At 39.8% G+C, this 21,564-nt stretch overlaps 2 protein-coding genes across 3 annotated transcripts; one reads left to right on the top strand and one right to left on the bottom strand.

Annotated features, from left to right (window-relative positions):
- Positions 1–528: 528 nt before the first annotated feature.
- Positions 529–20,805, bottom strand: LOC133639409 (equilibrative nucleoside transporter 1-like). Of its 2 annotated transcripts, XM_062032700.1 has the most exons (15): positions 20,472–20,805; positions 15,613–15,757; positions 9,340–9,467; positions 9,181–9,261; positions 4,248–4,329; positions 4,021–4,175; positions 3,823–3,962; positions 2,755–2,889; positions 2,065–2,162; positions 1,447–1,525; positions 1,327–1,379; positions 1,161–1,269; positions 1,009–1,094; positions 743–942; positions 529–672 (listed from the first exon to the last, which is right to left on the bottom strand). In XM_062032700.1, exons 4-15 carry the CDS (start codon positions 9,204–9,206, stop codon positions 561–563), a joined length of 1,275 nt encoding a protein of 424 aa, XP_061888684.1. In that variant the 5' UTR covers positions 9,207–9,261; positions 9,340–9,467; positions 15,613–15,757; positions 20,472–20,805; the 3' UTR covers positions 529–560. The 2 variants fall into 2 exon arrangements, with proteins under 2 accessions (XP_061888684.1, XP_061888685.1); XM_062032701.1 differs by lacking the exon at positions 20,472–20,805 and having other exon boundaries at positions 4,248–4,357; positions 15,613–15,836.
- On the top strand, positions 11,669–21,521 carry LOC133639429 (uncharacterized). Its single transcript, XM_062032721.1, has 4 exons — positions 11,669–11,820; positions 20,570–20,633; positions 21,002–21,142; positions 21,218–21,521. The coding sequence occupies exons 1-4, from the start codon at positions 11,669–11,671 to the stop codon at positions 21,479–21,481; spliced, it is 621 nt and encodes a 206-aa protein (XP_061888705.1). The 3' UTR covers positions 21,482–21,521.
- Positions 21,522–21,564: the final 43 nt, after the last annotated feature.

Genomic DNA, 21,564 nt, shown 5'->3' with positions numbered 1-21,564 from the left:
CCGTGTCATATGACCTGTGATACATTACTGTTTCACATGACTCGTGTCACATGACTTGTGTCACATGATTCGTGTCACTTGACCCGTGTCACATGACCCGTGTCATATGACCTGTGTCACATGACAGTGTCACATGACCCGTGTCATATGACCTGTGTCACATGACAGTGTCACATGATTCGTGTCACATGACCCGTGTCATATGACCCGTGTTACATTACTGTGTCACATGACCCGTGTCACATGACCTGTGTCACATGACAGTGTCACATGACTTGTGTCACATGATTCGTGTCACATGACCCGTGTCACATTACTGTGTCACATGATTCGTGTCACATGATTCGTGTCACATGACCCGTGTCATATGACCTGTGTTACATTACTGTCTCACATGACTCGTGTCACATGACCCGTGTCACATGACTCGTGTCACATGACTTGTGTCACATGATTCGTGTCACATGATTCGTGTCACATGACTTGTGTCACATGACCCGTGTCACACCCAGCAGTGAAGGTGTACGCTGAGAGGATGAAAGCATTTTTAATCAGCAGCGTCAAACCAGCACTCTGAACAGGAAGGACATGGCGGCGCCGAGAGCCAACCCCAGCGAGAGGAAAAAGGCCATGATGGCGCCGGCTGTCTCGGCTTCGTGAGGAAGAACTCTCCTAGAAGCACAGGCAGAAGAACGCTGACAGGAAGTAAGACATGGCGAGAGGAAGTGGAGGCGGTGCTCACTTGGGCCCGAAGCACATGCACAGACTGGCCAGGTAACCGTTGGTGATGGCGAAGGCCACCATGAAGGCGGCGAAGAAGGCGTCGTGCTGGAAGTAGACGGGCAGGTGGAGGCGGGGCTGCACGTTGCACAACATGAAGAGCGGCACAAAGGCCACGCGGGCCACGATCAGAACAGGAAGTAGCCGACTGTCCTCTCCTGGCTGGACACGTGACGACGCGGTCAGCGAGACGGGGGCCACGCCCACTTTTACAAGTCCACAACTCACCCACGTGCAGAACGCCGTCAGGCTCCGCCCCCCCCAGTCACACAGGTTGAAGAGCAGGAAGCAGGCCACCGGCACAAAGTACACGTCTGTCACATGACCACAGCGTCAGTCACACCAAGGGGCGGGGCTTGCCGCCTGACCCGCCCACTCACCCCAGGAGCTTCCTTGGCCCAGCGTGGACTTGGTGTCGGCCGCCACGGCGGGAAAGGTCCCGATGGTGATGGTGAAGATGAAGCAGACGGACAGCGCCAAGACCCAGATCTGAAGGCAAAGGTCAGAGGTCACCTCCAAGCGGTGTGGCGTCGCAAACAAACCCACCTTCCGGAAGATCTTCACCATGGACACCGCTTCCTCGCCACTTTCTGCGTCAGCTGAGGAAGACAGGCGGCACGCCGTGAGGAAAGAGGAAGGACGCAAAGAAAAGCTCGCCATGGTTACCTTCGCTCGCCAGGTTGACCTTGTCCTCGCCTTCTTCCTGCCGCCGCTCCTGCTGATGCTCGTGGAACTGGAAGAACTCCTGTACGCGCACACACACACACACACACACACAACCTCATGACACCTAATACTGTGTGTGTGTGTGTGTGTGTGTGTGTGTATATGTATGTGAATGTGTATATGTATGTGTGTGTGTATGTGAATGTCTATGTATGTGTATGTGTGTGTGTAGGTGTATGTGTATGGGTGTGTGTGTGTGTGTGTATGTGAGTGTCTGTGTATGTGTATGTGTGTGTGTGTGTAGGTGTATGGGTGTGTGTGTGTGTGTGTGTGTGTATGTGAGTGTATGTGAATGTGTATGTGTGTGTGTTAATGTGTATGTGTGTGCGTGTTTGTGTGTGTAAGTGTATGTGAATGTGCGTGTGTATGTGGATATGTATGTGTGTGTGTGTGTGTGTGTGTGTCTGTATGTATGTGTGTGTGTGTAAGTGTGTGTGTGTGAATGTTTATGTGAATATGTATGTGTATGTGTATGTATGTTTGTGTGTACGTGTATTTGTATGTGTATGTGTGTCTGTGTACGTGTATACATGTGTGTGTGTGTTTGTGTGTGTGTACCAGTTTAGGCAGCATGAAGTAGGAGCAGATGGAGAGAGAAATTACAAGACACGCTGTGATGAAATAACCAAATGCAACTTCTTCTACACCACGACCACCTGCAGTGTGGAAAGGAGGGAGGAAGGAAAGGAAGGGAGGAAAAGAAGGGAGGAAGGGAAGGAAGGAAAGGAAGGGAAGAGGGGAGGAAGGGAGGGGGGAGGAAAGGAAGGGAGGAAGTAAGGAAAGGAAGGGGGGAAGGAAGGCAAGGAAGGGAGGGAGGGAGGGAGGGAGGGAGGGAGGGAGGGGGGAAGGAAGGAAAAGAAGGGAAGGCAAGGCAAGAAGGAAAGAAGGAAGGCAAGAATGAAAGAAGGAAGGAAAGAAAGGAATGAAATAAGGACAGGAAGAAAAGAAGGAAGGAAAGAAGAAAAGAGGAAAGGAAAGAAAGTGAAGGGAAGGAAGTAGAGAAAGAAAGAAGGAAGTGAAGGAAATAGAAAGAAAAGAAAGAAAGTAAAAAAAAGAAAGGAATGAAGGAAATGAAGGTAAGGAAAGGAAGAGAAGGAAGGAAGGAGGCAAGGACATGAACGCAAGGAAGGAGGTACGCAGGGGAAGGAAGGAAGGAATGAAAGAAAGGGAAGAAGGGAATGAAAGAAGAGGTCAGAGGTCAGAGATGTGAGGTCACAGGTCAGACAGGCCAGGTGTTTTTTTTCCGACTTGCGATGGCGCAGATCATGGCGAAGGCGGCGAAGGTCCCGGCTAGGCCCTGACCGCTCATGATGGGCGTGGTGTAGGAGGCAGGAAGTGCGGCCGCCATCCCAAACAGACTCCCCTGCAGCACGGCCCCAAACGCTGGAAGGAGTCACACAGGAAGGAGTCATACAGGAAGGAGTCACACAGGAAGGCGCCAAACGCTGGAAGGAGTCAAACAGGAAGGAGTCACACAGGAAGGAGTCAAACAGGAAGGCGTGAAACAGGAAGGCGTGAAACAGGAAGGAGTCACACAGGAAGGAGTCAAACAGGAAGGCGTCAAACAGGAAGGAGTCACACAGGAAGGAGTCAAACAGGAAGTAGTCACACAGGAAGGAGTCACACAAGAAGGAGTCACACAGGAAGGAGTCACACAGGAAGGCGTGAAACAGGAAGGAGTCACACAGGAAGGAGTCACACAGGAAGGCGTGAAACAGGAAGGAGTCACACAGGAAGGAGTGAAACAGGAAGGAGTCACACAGGCAGGAGTCACACAGGAAGGAGTCAAACAGGAAGTAGTCACACAGGAAGGAGTCACACAGGAAGGCGTGAAACAGGAAGGAGTCACACAGGAAGGAGTCACACAGGAAGGCGTGAAACAGGAAGGAGTCACACAGGAAGGAGTCAAACAGGAAGGCGTAAAACAGGAAGGAGTCACACAGGAAGGAGTGAAACAGGAAGGAGTCAAACAGGAAGGAGTCACAGAGGAAGGAGTCACACAGGAAGGCGTGAAACAGGAAGGAGTCACACAGGAAGGAGTCACACAGGAAGGCGTGACACAGGAAGGAGTCACACAGGAAGGAGTGAAACAGGAGGGAGTCACACAGGAAGGCGTGAAACAGGAAGGAGTCACACAGGAAGGCGTGAAACAGGAGGGAGTCACACAAGAAGAAGTCACACAGGAAGGCGTGACACAGGAAGGAGTCACACAGGAAGGCGTGAAACAGGAAGGAGTCACACAGGAAGGCGTGAAACAGGAAGGAGTCACACAGGAAGTCGTGAAAGAGGAAGTGAAGGAGCAGGTGGCGTGCTCACAGTTGATGATGACGATCTTGACCATGGTGACCAAGAAGAAGTTGGGCGGGTCCATGGGAACTTTGACCAGCAGGGCGGTCAGCAGGAAGACAACCATGATGACCAGCAGGCTGCCCGCCACACGCACGCGCTGAGGCACGCTGCCGAGGAGGAAGACCTTCTAGAAGCTTGTACAGGTAAGATGGTGGCGGCGCTCACCGTGAGTGCAAGAAGGAGTTGAGGCAGGTGAAGATGAGGAGCGGCAACATGGCGCACAGCGTCATCACGTTGCTAAATCTGGCCTCAAGCACGCCGCGAGGCTCCTCCCCCGCCGCCGTCTCATTGGGCCAGACCTTCAGGCGGCTGACAAAGTACTGAAGTGCCATGGCCTCATCAATATTCTGATGGATACTGTTGTGCTGCGCTGACAGGAAGTGACGTCATACCGTGGTGGCCGTCATGAAGAAGTTCCACGGCAACAATGTCCCCACGCCCAGAATCAGGAAGATCCACCAGACGGCGTGAAACCTGACACCAACACTCGCTGACTCATCACCTCCATCAATCAATAACTCCATCCATCAATACCTCCATCAATCAATACATTCATTCATCAATACATTCATTCATCAATACATTCATCAATACATTTATCAATACATTCATTCATCAATACATTCATCAATACATTCATCATTACATTCATCAATACATTCATTCATTCATTCATCTACCCATACATCAATCAATACATTCATTCATCTATACATGTCACGAGGGGTTTTGCGGCTCACTGCGGGGTCATTCTCCCGGGACAACTCCGGACAACAGCGTCAGGTAGGAGATGATTTTAATCTTCTCAAGAAATCTTGGCAGGGCATGAGGTAAACAAACATAAACTATGGTGTTGAATAAACACGAAACTGTGGCATGAAACAAACAGCATAAACTATGGTGTGGAATAAACACGAAACTGTGGCATGAAACAAACAGCATAAACTATGGTGTGGAATAAACACGAAACTGTGGCATGAAACAAACAGCATAAACTATGGCTTGTAACAAACACAAAACTGTGACATGAAACAAACAGCATAAACTATGGCTTGTAACAAACACAAAACTGTGGCATGAAACAAACAGCATAAACTATGGCTTGTAACAAACACAAAACTGTGGCATGAAACAAACAGCATAAACTATGGCTTGTAACAAACACAAAACTGTGGCATGAAACAAACAGCATAAACTATGGCTTGGAACAAACACAAAACTGTGGCATGAAACAAACATCATAAACTATGGCTTGGAACAAACACAAAACTGTGGCATGAAACAAACATCATAAACTATGGCTAGGAACAAACACAAAACTGTGGCATGAAACAAACATCATAAACTATGGCTTGGAACAAACACGAAACTGTGGCATGAAACAAACAGCATAAACTATAGTGTGGAATAAACACGAAACTGTGGCATGAAACAAACAGCATAAACTATGGCTTGTAACAAACACAAAACTGTGGCATAAAACAAACAGCATAAACTATGGCTTGTAACAAACACAAAACTGTGGCATGAAGCAAACAGCATAAACTATGGCTTGGAACAAACAAAACTGCGGCATAAAACAAACAGCATAAACTATGGCTTGTAACAAACACGAAACTGTGGCATGAAACAAACAGCATAAACTATGGCTTGGAACGAACACAAAACTGTGGCATGAAACAAACAGCATAAACTATGGCTTGTAACAAACACAAAACTGTGGCATGAAACAAACAGCATAAACTATGGCTTGTAACAAACACGAAACTGTGGCATGAAACAAACAGCATAAACTATGGCTTGTAACAAACACGAAACTGTGGCATGAAACAAACAGCATTAACTATGGCTTGTAACAAACACAAAACTGTGGCATGAAACAAACAGCATAAACTATAGCTTGGAACAAACACGAAACTGTGGCATGAAACAAACAGCATAAACTATGGCTTGGAACAAACACAAAAGTGTGGCATGAAATAAACACGACTTACGTGGACATGGCATGAATCGAACAATGACGCCAGGACGACTTACTGGCAAAGGCAGGCTTAAATAATGCCTCTGATTAGTGCTCGCGAAGCAGGTGAGCGGGCAAACACTAATCAGAGCCAGGTGGAAATAATAAGTAACCATAGTAACCAAACCAAACTCAGAGATGTCACAAACAGGAACTAAAAGAGTCCAAAGCCAACAGAAAATAACAAAAACATGATCCGGACCACGGATCATGACAATACATTCATCAATCAATACATTCATTCATCAATACACTCATTCATCAATAGATTCATCAATCAATACATTAATCAATCAATACATTCATTCATCAATACATTCATTCATCAATAGATTCATCAATCAATACATTCATCCATCGATACATTCATTCATCAATAAATTCATTCATCGACACATATATGAATCAATACAATCATCCAGAAATAAATTCATTCATCAATAAATCAATCAACCAATACATTCATTCATCAATACATTCATTCATCAACACATACATCAATACATTCATTCATCATTACATTCATTCATCAATAAATTCATCAATACATTCATTCATCAATACATACATCAATCAATACATACATCAATTCATACATCAATCAATACATACATCAATTCATACATTCATTCATCAATACATACATCAATCAATACATTCATTCATCAATACATTCATTCCTCAATAGATTCATCAATACATTCATTCATCAATACATACATCAATCAATACATACATCAATTCATACATTCATTCATCAATACATACATCAATCAATACATTCATTCATCAATACATACATCAATCAATACATTCATTCATCAATACATTCATCAATCAATACATACATCAATACATCAATCAATCAATACATTCATTCATCAATACATTCATTCATCAATACATTCATTCATCAATACATTCATTCATCGGTACATTCATTCATCAATAGATTCATCAATACATTCATTCATCAATACATACATCAATCAATACATATATCAATCAATACATACATCAATCAATACATTCATTCATCAATACATACATCAATCAATACATACATCAATCAATACATTCATTCATCAATACATACATCAATCAATACATACATCAATACATACATCAATCAATACATACATCAATACATTCATTCATCAATACATACATCAATCAATACATACAACAATTCATACATTCATTCATCAATACATACATCAATCAATACATTCATTCATCAATACATACATCAATCCATACATCAATACATACATCAATCAATACATTAATTAATTAATACATACATCAATCAATACATACATCAATACATTCATTCATTAATATATTCATTCATCAATACCTTCATTCATCAATACATTCATTCATCAATAGATTAATCAATACATTCATTCATCAATACATTCATCAATACATTCATTCATCAATACATATATCAATCAATACATTCATTCATCAATACATACATCAATCAATACATACATCAATACATACATCAATCCATACTTTCATTCATCAATACATACATCAATCAATACATACAGTACATCAATACATTCATTCACCAATACATTATTTCATCAATACATTCATCAATACATTCATTCATCAAGAGATTCATCAATACATTAATTCATCAATACATACAGCAATCAATACATACATCAATTCATACATTAATTCATCAATACATACATCAATCAATATATACATCAATCAATACATACAGTACATCAATACATTCATTCACCAATACATTATTTCATCAATACATTCATCAATACATTCATTCATCAAGAGATTCATCAATACATTAATTCATCAATACATACAGCAATCAATACATACATCAATTCATACATTAATTCATCAATACATACATCAATCAATATATACATCAATCAATACATTCATTCATCAATAGATACATCAGTCAATACATTCATTCATCAATACATACATCAATCAATACATACATCAATCAATACATACATCAATTCATACATTCATTCATCAATACATACATCAATCAATACATTCATTCATCAATACATACATCAATCAATACATTCATTCATCAATACATACATCAATCAATACATTCATTCATCAATACATACATCAATCAATACATTCATCAATCAATACATTCATTCATCAATACATACATCAATCAATACATTCATTCATCAATACATACATCAATCAATACACTAGCGTTCAAAAGTTTGGGGTCACATTGAAATGTCCTTATTTTTGAAGGAAAAGCACTGTACTTTTCAATGAAGATAACTTTAAACTAGTCTTAACTTTAAAGAAATACACTCTATACATTGCTAATGTGGTAAATGACTATTCTAGCTGCAAATGTCTGCTTTTTGGTGCAATATCTACATAGGTGTATAGAGGCCCATTTCCCAGCAACTATCACTCCAGTGTTCTAATGGTACAATGTGTTTGCTCATTGGCTCAGAAGGCTAATTGATGATTAGAAAACCCTTGTGCAATCATGTTCACACATCTGAAAACAGTTTAGCTCGTTACAGAAGCTACAAAACTGACTTTCCTTTGAGCAGATTGACTTTCTGGAGCATCACATTTGTGGGGTCAATTAAACGCTCAAAATGGCCAGAAAAAGAGAACTTTCATCTGAAACTCGACAGTCTATTCTTCTTCTTAGAAATGAAGGTTATTCCACAAAATTGTTTGGGTGACCCCAAACTTTTGAACGGTAGTGTACATACATCAATCAATACATTCATTCATCAATACATCGATCAATACATTCATTCATCTATACATCAATCAATACATTCATTAATCTATACATAAATTAATGCATACTTTCATCACTCAGTACACTCATCAATCAATACATTCTTCACTATATCAATTAATCAATTCATTCATCAATTCACTTTTTTATTTATCAATTAATCAATCAATCAATCAGTTTATTTATTGATAAATTCATCAATCAATCAATCGATCACTTCATTAATTCATCAGTCGCTCTATTCATTCATCAATCAATCAATCAATCAATCACTGCAATCATTTATTGAACAAATCATCAATCAATCAATCACTTCATTCATTCATCAATCGATCTATTCATCAATCAATCAATCAATCACTCAATCAATCAATCACTTCATTCATTCATCAATCGATCTATTCATTCATCAATCAATCAAATCCATTAATTTATCGATCAATCCATCAATCAGTCAATCATTCTATCAGTTCATTCATTGATCAATCGATTAATTCATCAAATGACTCACTTGTCTGTTGGCGCACCGGCGGCCATTTTTGTGGCAGATGTGACGAAGAAGAGATGATGTAATAGTAATGAGGGGCGGAGCCTGCAGCAAAGTCATGTGACAGACAGGTCAAGCGTGAGGCGTTCAAAGACACGTGTAGAGCAAGAAAAGTAGTTTTACCTGCAACAACTTTAGTCGTCTTTTCCTGCTGTCACTTTTACACAACGTGACCTCTGACCCTGGACTCCTCTTATCAGAGACAATGTAGACTTTGATCTTGTTGTCACGGCGATAAGCCCCGCCTGCACCTGTCAACAATTCATCTCTTTGACCTCTTAATACTTTCATCATATTTCATGCATTGTGTTCACATGCTAACATTATGCTTTTGTTAGCGTCTTCACATGCTAACAAGGGACATAAGGGACTTGTGTTCCCATCTCTGTACTGGACTCTCACACCCCCCATCCCAAACATCTTCTGGTCTGTACTGGACTCTCACACCACCCATCCCAAACATCTTCTGGTCTGTACTGGACTCTCACACCACCCATCCCAAACATCTTCTGGTCTGTACTGGACTCTCACACCACCCATCCCAAACATCTTCTGGTCTGTACTGGACTCTCACACCACCCATCCCAAACATCTTCTGGTCTGTACTGGACTCTCACACCACCCATCCCAAACATCTTCTGGTCTTCAGAGAACCAAGACTTGGCATCTCCGTACTAGACTGGATGGATGGATGCGTGGGTGAATGGATGGATGCTTAAATGGATGGATGGATGGGTGAATGGATGGATGGATGCATGGGTGAATGGATGGATGGATGTTTGGATGAATGGATGCATGGGTGAATGGATGGTGGATGGATGGGTGAATGGATGGATGGCTGCATGGGTGAATGGATGAATGGATTGATGCATGGGTGAATGGATGTTTGGATGAATGGATGCATGGGTGAACGGATGATGGCTGCATGGATGGGTGAATGGACGGATGGATGGATGGATTGATGCATGGGTGACTGGATGGATGCATGAATGGATGGGTGAATAGATCGATGGATGGACGCATGGGTGAATGGATGGATGGATGAATGGATGGGTGAATGGATGGATGGATGCATGAATGGATGGGTGAATTGATGGATGGCTGGATGCATGGGTGAATGGATGGATACATGAATGTATGGGTGAATTGATGGATGGCTGGATGCATGGGTGAATGGATGGATGGATGCATGATTGGATGGATGAATAGATGGGTGAATTGATTGATGGATGGATGGACGCATGAATGGATGGGTGAATTGATGGATGGATGGATGGACGAATGGGTGAATGGATGGATGAATTGATGGATGGCTGGATGGATATATGCATGGGTGAATGGATGGATGGATGCATGAATGGATGGGTGAATGAATGGATGGATGCATGAATGGATGGGTGAATTGATGGATGCATGAATGGATGGGTGTATGGATGGATGCATGAATGGATGGGTGAATTGATTGATGGATAGATGGATGCATGAATGGATGTGAATTGATGGATGCATGAATGGATGGATGCATTGATTGATGGATGGATGGATGCATGAATGGATGGGTGAATTGATGGATGCATGAATGGATGGGTAAATTGATGGATGGATGATGCATGAATGGATGGGTGAATTGATGGATGGATGGGTGCATGAATGGATGGGTGAATTGATGGATGGATTGATGAATGGATGGGGAATTGATGGATGGATGGATAGTTGTTTGAATGCATGAATGGATTGGTGAATTGATGGAAGGGTGCATTAATGCATGCATGCATGAATGGATGGATAGATGCATGAATGGATGGGTGAATTGATGGATGGATGATGGATGCATGAATGGATGGGTGAATTGATGGATGGACGGACAGATGCAATAATGGACAGATGCATGAATGGATGGATGTGTGAATTGATGGTGCATTAATGGATGGATGGCTGGATGGATGATGATGCATGATGGATGGATGCACAAATGGATGGGTGAATTGATGGATGCATTAATGGATGGATGGATGGCTGGATGGATGATGATGCATGATGGATGGATGCACTAATAGATGGATGGACGGATGGATATATGTATGGATGGGTGAATGGATGGATGGACAGATGCATTAATGAATGGATGATGGATGGATGAATGAATGGTGTTCCTCAAGGTTCAATTTTGGGCCCACTAATTTTCACCTTTCTGACCTGGAGCCTAACTTTGCCACTACAGAGGAGCCCGGGGCCCACTCAAATGTGAAGAGTGCATTAGAAAAGTGACTCCACCATGATTGGTCAGAAGGCAGTCAGGTGACTCCGGGGCGCCATCTTTGCTACCAACTTTGAGCCCATGCTATGTGTTTGAGGAGCTTCCTGCTCAGTTTTTCCAGGTGTTCAAATGTGCTGTCAAATGTGGATTCATTTGTATTTAAAATCAATTAATAAATACATGAAATGATCCGTAATGTCACTTGGAGCCAAGGCCAGCCTAACATCAGGATATCATCCGGAAGCCAACGGCCAGACCGAACGACTAAACCAGCAGCTGGAAACCGGCCTCCGGTGCGTGGTCTGCCAGAACCCCTCCACATGGAGCAAGCACCTGGTCTGGGTAGAGTATGCGCATTATTCGCTGCCTACATCAGCCACCGGCCTCTCTCCCTTTCATTGTACCTTAGGGCAGTGGTCCCCAACCTTTTTGTCACTGCGGACCGGTCAACGCTTGAAAATTTGTCCCACGGACCGGTGGGGGGGAAGGGGGTGTGTTTAAAAAAATTTTTTTATTTATTTATTTTTTTAACATCAATTAATACAATCATGTGTGCTTACGGACTGTATCCCTACAGACTGTATTGATCTATATTGATATATAATGTATATATTGTGTTTTTTATGTTGATTTCATTAAAAAAAAAAATAAATAAAAATAAAAAATTTATTTCTTGTGCGGCCCGGTACCAATCGGTCCGCGGACCATTACCGTCCCGCGGCCCGGTGGTTGGGGACCACTGCCTTAGGGTACCAACCCTCTCTCTTTACGGAGAATGAGTTGGAAGTGTCGGTCCCCTCCGCCCATGCCATGGTCTAACTCCTCCCCTTTAAATTATCCAAAAAGTCTCTCTTTATCTCCCACCTGAGGTTGTGTGGGAGGACGAGAGGAAAAGGTCAATGACGTGGGCGGGGCTTGAGCATTAGAGGACTGGGACTGACTAGACCTAATTTTCAAAAAAAAATTCTGTTTTTTGATTTTCTGTTCATTGCTTTTCGCCTTGTGCTACGTATTCCTTTTTACTCTAGTGTGTCTAGTCTATAGTTTAGAGTCATTTGTTTATTCACTCAATCTGAAGAGAGTTCTCAGAAACTGTTGAATAAAAGCCTGCGTCAACTGAGTCCTCATTTTTGCCAAGGCCTGACAAAATGAATCACAACGTCACATGTTTAAAGTGTATTACTGTGTATTTCAAAGAAATAAATACATGAAATGAGTCATAATGTCATATATTTACATATTTAAAGTGTATTAGTGTGTATTTCAAAGAAATAAATACATGAAATGAGTCATAATGTCATATATTTACATATTTAAAGTGTATTACTGTGTATTTCAAAGAAATAAATACATGAAATGAGTCATAATGTCATATATTTACATATTTAAAGTGTATTACTGTGTATTTCAAAGAAATAAATACACGAAATGAGTCATAATGTCATATATTTACATATTTAAAGTGTTTTACTGTGTATTTCAAAGAAATAAATACATGAAATGAGTCATAATGTCATATATTTACATATTTAAAGTGTATTAGTGTGTATTTCAAAGAAATAAATACATGAAATGAGTCATAATGTCATATATTTACATATTTAAAGTGTATTACTGTGTATTTCAAAGAAATAAATACATGAAATGAGTCATAATGTCATATATTTACATATTTAAAGTGTATTACTGTGTATTTCAAAGAAATAAATACACGAAATGAGTCATAATGTCATATATTTACATATTTAAAGTGTTTTACTGTGTATTTCAAAGAAATAAATACATGAAATGAGTCATAATGTCATATATTTACATATTTAAAGTGTATTAGTGTGTATTTGAAATAAATTAATACATGAAATGAGTCATAATGTCACATATTTAAAGTGTATTAATGTGTATTTGAAATAAATAAATACATGAAATTATACTAAATGTCACATATTTTAAGTGTATTTGAAATGAATAAATACATGAAATGATCCATAATGTCACATTATTTACATGTTTAAAGTGTATTAATGTGTATTTGAAATAAATAAATACATGAAATTAGTGATAATGTCACATATTTAAAGTGTATTAATGTGTATTTGAAATACATAAATACATAAAATGATCCATGTCACATATTTAAAGTGTATTAATGTGTATTTGAAATAAATAAATACATGAAATTAGTGATAATGTCACACTTCTAAAGTGTATTAATGTGTATTTGAAATAAATAAATACATGAAATTATACTAAATGTCACATATTTTAAGTGTATTTGAAATGAATAAATACATGAAATGATCCATAATGTCACATATTTACATGTTTAAAGTGTATTAATGTGTATTTGAAATAAATAAATACATGAAATTAGTGATAATGTAACATATTTAAAGTGTATTAATGTGTATTTGAAATACATAAATACATGAAATGATCCATGTCACATATTTACATGTTTAAAGTGTATTAATGTGTATTTGAAATAAATAAATACATGAAATTAGTGATAATGTCACACATTTAAAGTGTATTAATGTGTATTTGAAATAAATAAATACATGAAATTATACTAAATGTCACATATTTTAAGTGTATTTGAAATGAATAAATACATGAAATGATCCATAATGTCACATATTTACATGTTTAAAGTGTATTAATGTGTATTTGAAATAAATAAATACATGAAATTAGTGATAATGTCACATATTTAAAGTGTATTAATGTGTATTTGAAATACATAAATACATGAAATGATCCATGTCACATATTTACATGTTTAAAATGTATTAATGTGTATTTGAAATAAATAAATACATGAAATTAGTGATAATGTCACACATTTAAAGTGTATTAATGTGTATTTGAAATAAATAAATACATGAAATTATACTAAATGTCACATATTTTAAGTGTATTTGAAATGAATAAATACATGAAATGATCCATAATGTCACATATTTACATGTTTAAAGTGTATTAATGTGTATTTGAAATAAATAAATACATGAAATTAGTGATAATGTCACATATTTAAAGTGTATTAATGTGTATTTGAAATGAATAAATACATGAAATGATCCATGTCACATATTTACATGTTTAAAGTGTATTAATGTGTATTTGAAATAAATAAATACATGAAATTAGTGATAATGTCACACATTTAAAGTGTATTAATGTGTATTTGAAGTACATAAATACATGAAATGATCCTGTTAAGAACTGGTCAAAGGGGGAGACCCCGGGATGCAGAGACGGGAGGCAAGTTTGAAATACAAAAAGTAGGGATGTCCGATAATGGCTTTTTGCCGATATCCGATATTCCGATATTGTCCAACTCTTTAATTACCGATACCGATATCAACCGATACATGCAGTCGTGGAATTAACACATTATTATGCCTAATTTGGACAACCAGGTATGGTGAAGATAAGGTACTTTTTAAAAAAATTAGTAAAATAAGATAAATAAATTAAAAACATTTTCTTGAATAAAAAAGAAAGTACAACAATATAAAAACAGTTACATAGAAACTAGTAATTAATGAAAATGAGTAAAATTAACTGTTAAAGGTTAGTACTATTAGTGGACCAGCAGCACGCACAATCATGTGTGCTTACGGACTGTATCCCTTGCAGACTGTGTTGATATATATTGATATATAATGTAGGAACCAAAATATTAATAACAGAAAGAAACAACCCTTTTGTGTGAATGAGTGTAAATGGGGGAGGGAGTTTTTTTTTGGGTTGGTGCACTAATTGTAAGTGTATCTTGTGTTTTTTATGTTGATTTAATAAAAAAAAACAAAAAACAGATACGATAATAAAAAAAACGGTACCGATAATTTCCGATATTACATTTTAACGCATATATATATTCCTTTTTGTTAGAGATGTCCGATAATATCGGCCTGCCGATATTATCGGACATCTCTAACAAAAAGGAATACATTTAATAAGTCCAAAAGGTGTAACAAAAAGCGATGGGGCAGAAGTGCACACCATGAATACTAACAAAACAGGTTCCTCAGTGGTTGGCAGGAGGAAACCGCATAAAGTCTTTGCTGCCTCAAGGAGGCTAGGGAACAAACACAAAGGAGTTAGAAATAACAGGACAAGGGAAAGCAACGTACCATGAGGCGAAGTAGGCGCATGCACGTGCGGCGTACGGGAAACAATGACCAGCAAGGTCCAGCTGTAGGTGACGAGCCAAAATACTGGCGGGCTAGATGCGAGCAGGTGTGTCCACCAGGTCCGCCCCTCGCCGAGGACGAATCACTAAAACACAGGTGCAGACAACAAGAAGGCAGGGACACACCAAAACACAACAGATCCATGTCACATATTTACATATTTAAAGTGTATTAATGTGTATTTGAAATGAATAAATACAAACCCCGTTTCCATATGAGTTGGGAAATTGTGTTAGATGTAAATATAAACGGAATACAATGATTTGCAAATCATTTTCAACCCATATTCAGTTGAATATTACGGAGCCCCTAAAGCAGGGGTCACCAACCTTTTTGAAAGCAAGAGCTACTTCTTGGGTACTGATTAATGCGAAGGGCTACCAGTTTGATACACACTTAAATAAATTGCCAGAAATAGTCAATTTGCTCAATTTACCTTTAACTCTATGTTATTATTAATAATTAATGATATTTACACTTAATTGAACGGTTTAAAAGAGGAGAAAACACGAAAAAAAAATGACAATTAAATTTTGAAACATAGTTTATCTTCAATTTCGACTCTTTAAAATTCAAAATTCAACCGAAAAAAAGAGGAGAAAAACTAGCTAATTCGAATCTTTTTGAAAAAATTAAAAAAATTATTTATGGAACATCATTAGTAATTTTTCCTGATTAAGATTAATTTTAGAATTTTGATGACATGTTTTAAATAGGTTAAAATACAATCTGCACTTTGTTAGAATATATAACAAATTTGAACAAGCTATATTTCTAACAAAGACAAATCATTATTTCTTCTAGAACAAAAATTTTCAAAGAAATTCAAAAGACTTTGAAATAAGATTTAAATTTGATTCTACAGATTTTCTAGATTTGCCAGAATATTTTTTTTAAATTTTAATCATAATAAGTTTGAAGAAATATTTCACAAATATTCTTCGTCGAAAAAACAGAAGCTAAAATGAAGAATTAAATTAAAATGTATTTATTATTCTTTACAATAAAAAAATAAATTTACTTGAACATTGATTTAAATTGTCAGGAAAGAAGAGGAAGGAATTTAAAAGGTAAAAAGGTATATGTGTTTGAAAATCCTAAAATCATTTTTAAGGTTGTATTTTTTCTCTAAAATTGTCTTTCTGAAAGTTATAAGAAGCAAAGTAAAAAAAATTATGATTTTATTTAAACAAGTGAAGACCAAGTCTTTAAAATATTTTCTTGGATTTTCACATTCTATTTGAGTTTTGTCTCTCTTAGAATTAAAAATGTCGAGCAAAGCGAGACCAGCTTGCTAGTAAATAAATCAAATTTAAAAAATAGAGGCAGCTCACTGGTAAGTGCTGCTATTTAAGCTATTTTTAGAACAGGCCAGCGGGCTACTCATCTGGTCCTTACGGGCTACCTGGTGCCCGCGGGCACCGCGTTGGTGACCCCTGCCCTAAAGGGACATGGGAATTTTTTTTTTTAGACATGTATCTCGTGGCCACGACAAACTTTTTATTAAAAAAAAACAAAAAAAAAAACTTTTTTTTAATAAAAACTTTCTCGTGCGCACGAGAAAGTTTCTCGTGGCCACGAGAAAGCATTGGATGCGTGCTCATGGTTTGAGGTGTGTGTTAAAATGGCAGTTTAGGAGTTAATTTGGCTGTATTTCCAACTAGGACTTTCCCCCATGTGTGTTGTGGCAAAATGTGAATGCTTGATTAGTAGGTGTGAGACAAACACTTTATCTTCCTGGTTATTGAAAGGGTATTTGAACAAGTAAACAGTACAGTAGGTACTTGATGTTGATATATGTAATGCACATAAGGGTATTCTAGTCAGATGCGCGTGTGTAAATATGCGATGTGTAAATATCAAAATATTATGCCGAATCACTTTTTGTCAGGCAATATTACATTTAATGACAATTTTACATAAATTAATACATCCAAACACGTTGTACATATTTATTATGTGCAGGAAGAAATAACAGTTACAATTGTGTGTGTATCTTCCAAACAAGAAAGAAGTTTGATCACATCAACATGGGACAAACTGACACACTCCGCTTCGCTGCAGGTCCGCAAGCCACGCCCACCCCCCCACAGCCACAGAAGAGGAAAACTGTCCTTTCCCGGGCATGATAAAGTCTTAAATAATGTCAAACACGTAGCGTTACAATAACCAGGAAGATAAAGTGTTTGTCTCACACCTACTAATCAAGCATTCACATTGTGCCACAACACACATGGGGAAAGTCCTAGTTGGAAATACAGCCAAATTAACTCCTAAACTGCCATTTTAACACACACCTCAAACCATTAGCATGCATCCAATGCTTTCTCGTGGCCACGAGAAAGTTTCTCGTGCAAACGAGAAACTTTTTATAAAAAGTTTCTCGTGCGCACGAGATACATGTCTAAAAAAAAAGATCCCATGTCCCTTTAGGGCAGGGGTCGGCAACCTAAAATGTTGAAAGAGCCATATTGGACCAAAAATACAAAAACAAATCTGTCTGGAGCCGCAACAAATTAGAAGCCATATTACATACAGATAGTGTGTCATGAGATATAAATTGAATTGAAAGGACTTAAAGGTAACTAAATGACCTCAAATATACCTACAAATGAGGCATAATGATGCAATATGTACATATAGCTAGCCTAAATAGCATGTTAGCATCGATTAGCTCGCAGTCATGCAGTGACCAAATATGTCTGATTAGCACTCCACACAAGTCAATAACATCAACAAAACTCACCTTTGTGTATTCACTCACGCACGTTAAAAGTTTGGTGGACAAAATGAGACAGAAAAAGAAGTGGCATAAAACACGTCCTAGGAAGTCGGAGAAAGTTATACATGTAAACAAACTAAAGGTGAGTTCAAGGACCGCCAAAATTAGTAGGACAAAACGGCGCTCGCCAAATACTCGAATCAGTGAAGCATGTTTAATATAAACAGTGTGCTTTATAACAATTAGGGAGGTTTGTGTCATGTTTGTCCTCCTACAGAAACCTTATTAAAACAAAACAAAAAAATATTTTCCCCTCATCTTTTTCTATTTTTCATACATTTTTTAAAAAGCTTCAGGGAGCCACTAGGACGGCGCTAAAGAGCCGCATGCGGCTCCAGAGCCGCGGGTTGCCGACCCCTGCTTTAGGGGCTCCGTAGAATATGCTACAAAGACAACATATTTGATGTTCAAACTCATAAACATTTTTTTTTTTGCAAATAATCATTAACTTTAGAATTTGATGGCAGCAACACGTGACAAAGAAGTTGGGAAAGGTGGCAATAAATACTGATAAAGTTGAGGAATGCTCATCAAACACTTATTTGGAACATCCCACAGGTGAACAGGCAAATTGGGAACAGGTGGGTGCCATGATTGGGTATAAAAGTAGATTCCATGAAATGCTCAGTCATTCACAAACAAGGATTGGGCGAGGGTCACCACTTTGTCAACAAATGCCTGAGCAAATTGTTGAACAGTTTAAGAAAAACCTTTCTCAAGCAGCTATTGCAAGGAATTTTGGGATTTCACCATCTACGGTCCGTAATATCATCAAAGGGTTCAGAGAATCTGGAGAAATCACTGCACGTAAGCAGCTAAGCCCGTGACCTTCCATCCCTCAGGCTGTACTGCATCAACTAGCGACATCTGTGTGTAAAGGATATCACCACATGGGCTCAGGAACACTTCAGAAACCCACTGTCAGTAACTACAGTTGGTCGCTACATCTGTAAGTGCAAGTTAAAACTCTCCTATGCAAGGCGAAAACCGTTTATCAACAACACCCACAAACGCCGTTGGCTTCGCTGGGCCTGAGCTCATCTAAGATGGACTGATACACAGTGGAAAAGTGTTCTGTGGTCTGACGAGTCCACATTTCAAATTGTTTTTGGAAACTGTGGACGTCGTGTCCTCCGGACCAAAGAGGAAAAGAACCATCTGGATTGTTCTAGGCGCAAAGTGTAAAAGCCAGCATGTGTGATGGTATGGGGGTGTATTGTGCCCAAGACATGGGTAACTTACACATCTGTGAAGGCGCCATTAATGCTGAAAGGTACATACAGCTTTTGGAGCAACATATGTTGCCATCCAAGCAACGTTACCATGGACGCCCCTGCTTATTTCAGCAAGACAATGCCAAGCCACGTGTTACATCAACGTGGCTTCATAGTAAAACAGTGCGGGTACTAGACTGGCCTGCCTGTAGTCCAGACCTGTCTCCCATTGAAAATGTGTGGCGCATTATGAAGCCTAAAATAGCACAAGGGAGACCCCCGGACTGTTGAACAACTTAAGCTGTACATCAAGCAAGAATGGGAAAGAATTCCACCTGAGAAGCTTCAAAAATGTGTCTCCTCAGTTCCCAAACCTTTACTGAGTGTTGTTAAAAGGAAAGGCCATGTAACACAGTGGTGAACATGCCCTTTCCCAACTACTTTGGCACGTGTTGCAGCCATGAAATTCTAAGTTAATTATTATTTGCAAAAAAAAAAAAAAAGTTTATGAGTTTGAACATCAAATATGTTGTCTTTGTAGTGCATTCAATTGAATATGGGTAGAAAAGGATTTGCAAATCATTGTATTCCATTTATATTTACATTTAACACAATTTCCCAACTCATATGGAAACGGGGTTTGTACATGAAATGATCCATAATGTCACATATTTACATATTTAAAGTGTATTGTGTATTTGAAATAAATAAATACATGAAATTAGTCATAATGTCACATATTTAAAGTGTATTTAAAAGCTGAAATAACAACAAGCTAAAAAGGCCCCTGAAGCCCATCCCACCTCTGGTGGCCGTTGTCATGGCAACAGGCAGGGGAGCCGTCTGATTGGCCACTGGTGGAGAAGTGCTGAGTGGGCATTATGATGTGTGTTTGTGCCAGTGAAACTTCTAGCGGCGAGCTGCTCATTCAGGCGGCGCCGGCCCAGGATGTGCGGGGTCAACTGGTAAGGAGCGGCACGCAGGGTGCGAGGGTCTTGGGGGCGGTGCTAAGACGTGTGTGGTGACACTGCAGGTGCGAGGGTCTTGGGGGCGGTGCTAAGACGTGTGTGGTGACACTGCAGGTGCGAGGGTCTTGGGGGCGGTGCTAAGACGTGTGTGGTGACACTGCAGGTGCGAGGGTCTTGGGGGCGGTGCTAAGACGTGTGTGTGGTGACACTGCAGGTGCGAGGGTCTTGGGGGCGGTGCTAAGACGTGTGTGTGGTGACACTGCAGGTGCGAGGGTCTTGGGGGCGGTGCTAAGACGTGTGTGTGGTGACACTGCAGGTGCGAGGGTCTTGGGGGCGGTGCTAAGACGTGTGTGGTGACACTGCAGGTTTCCCAAGGGGACGCTGCTGAGGAGCTGGCTCACCAAGTCTCGCCCTCGACTGCTGCTGCTCATCGCCGGCCTCAAGCGGCCTCAGGTGACCCTGATGAGGAGGAAGAGGATGAAGCGCACCAAAGTAGCCAAGGCCACGTAAGCGGTAAATACCAGAGAGCGGCGGCGTCAGGCCCCTCCCCCAGTGGCCTGACCACTTCCTGTGTCTTTCAGGACCTGCAGCAGGATGCCACACTTCTCCTGAGTCTTCTTCCTGCCATGACCTTCTTGTCTCCGCCTCCAGCTCGCCCAGGCCACGCCCCCCATCGACAGTCCACTTGCCATGCTAAGGAAGTTAGCCTTCGTGCTATCGAGCGGCGCCCCCCCTGCTGGCGTGGAGCGTCACGTGGCGTCTCTTCTGTTCCTTCCGCTGACCGGGCGGTCGCCATGGTGACGGGTCACCTGATCACCCGTGTTTGCTCAAAGAGGGTCACATGACAAGTTTGTTGCATCAAATCAATAAAATGGGACATTTTCTCGCAACCAAGCCTCCTTGTCTTCATTTGACGTGGTGAGGCCCC

This window comes from Entelurus aequoreus, linkage group LG22, assembly GCF_033978785.1.
Source record: "Entelurus aequoreus isolate RoL-2023_Sb linkage group LG22, RoL_Eaeq_v1.1, whole genome shotgun sequence".
Taxonomy (NCBI): domain Eukaryota; kingdom Metazoa; phylum Chordata; class Actinopteri; order Syngnathiformes; family Syngnathidae; genus Entelurus; species Entelurus aequoreus.
This window is presented reverse-complemented; position numbering and strand designations above follow the sequence as displayed.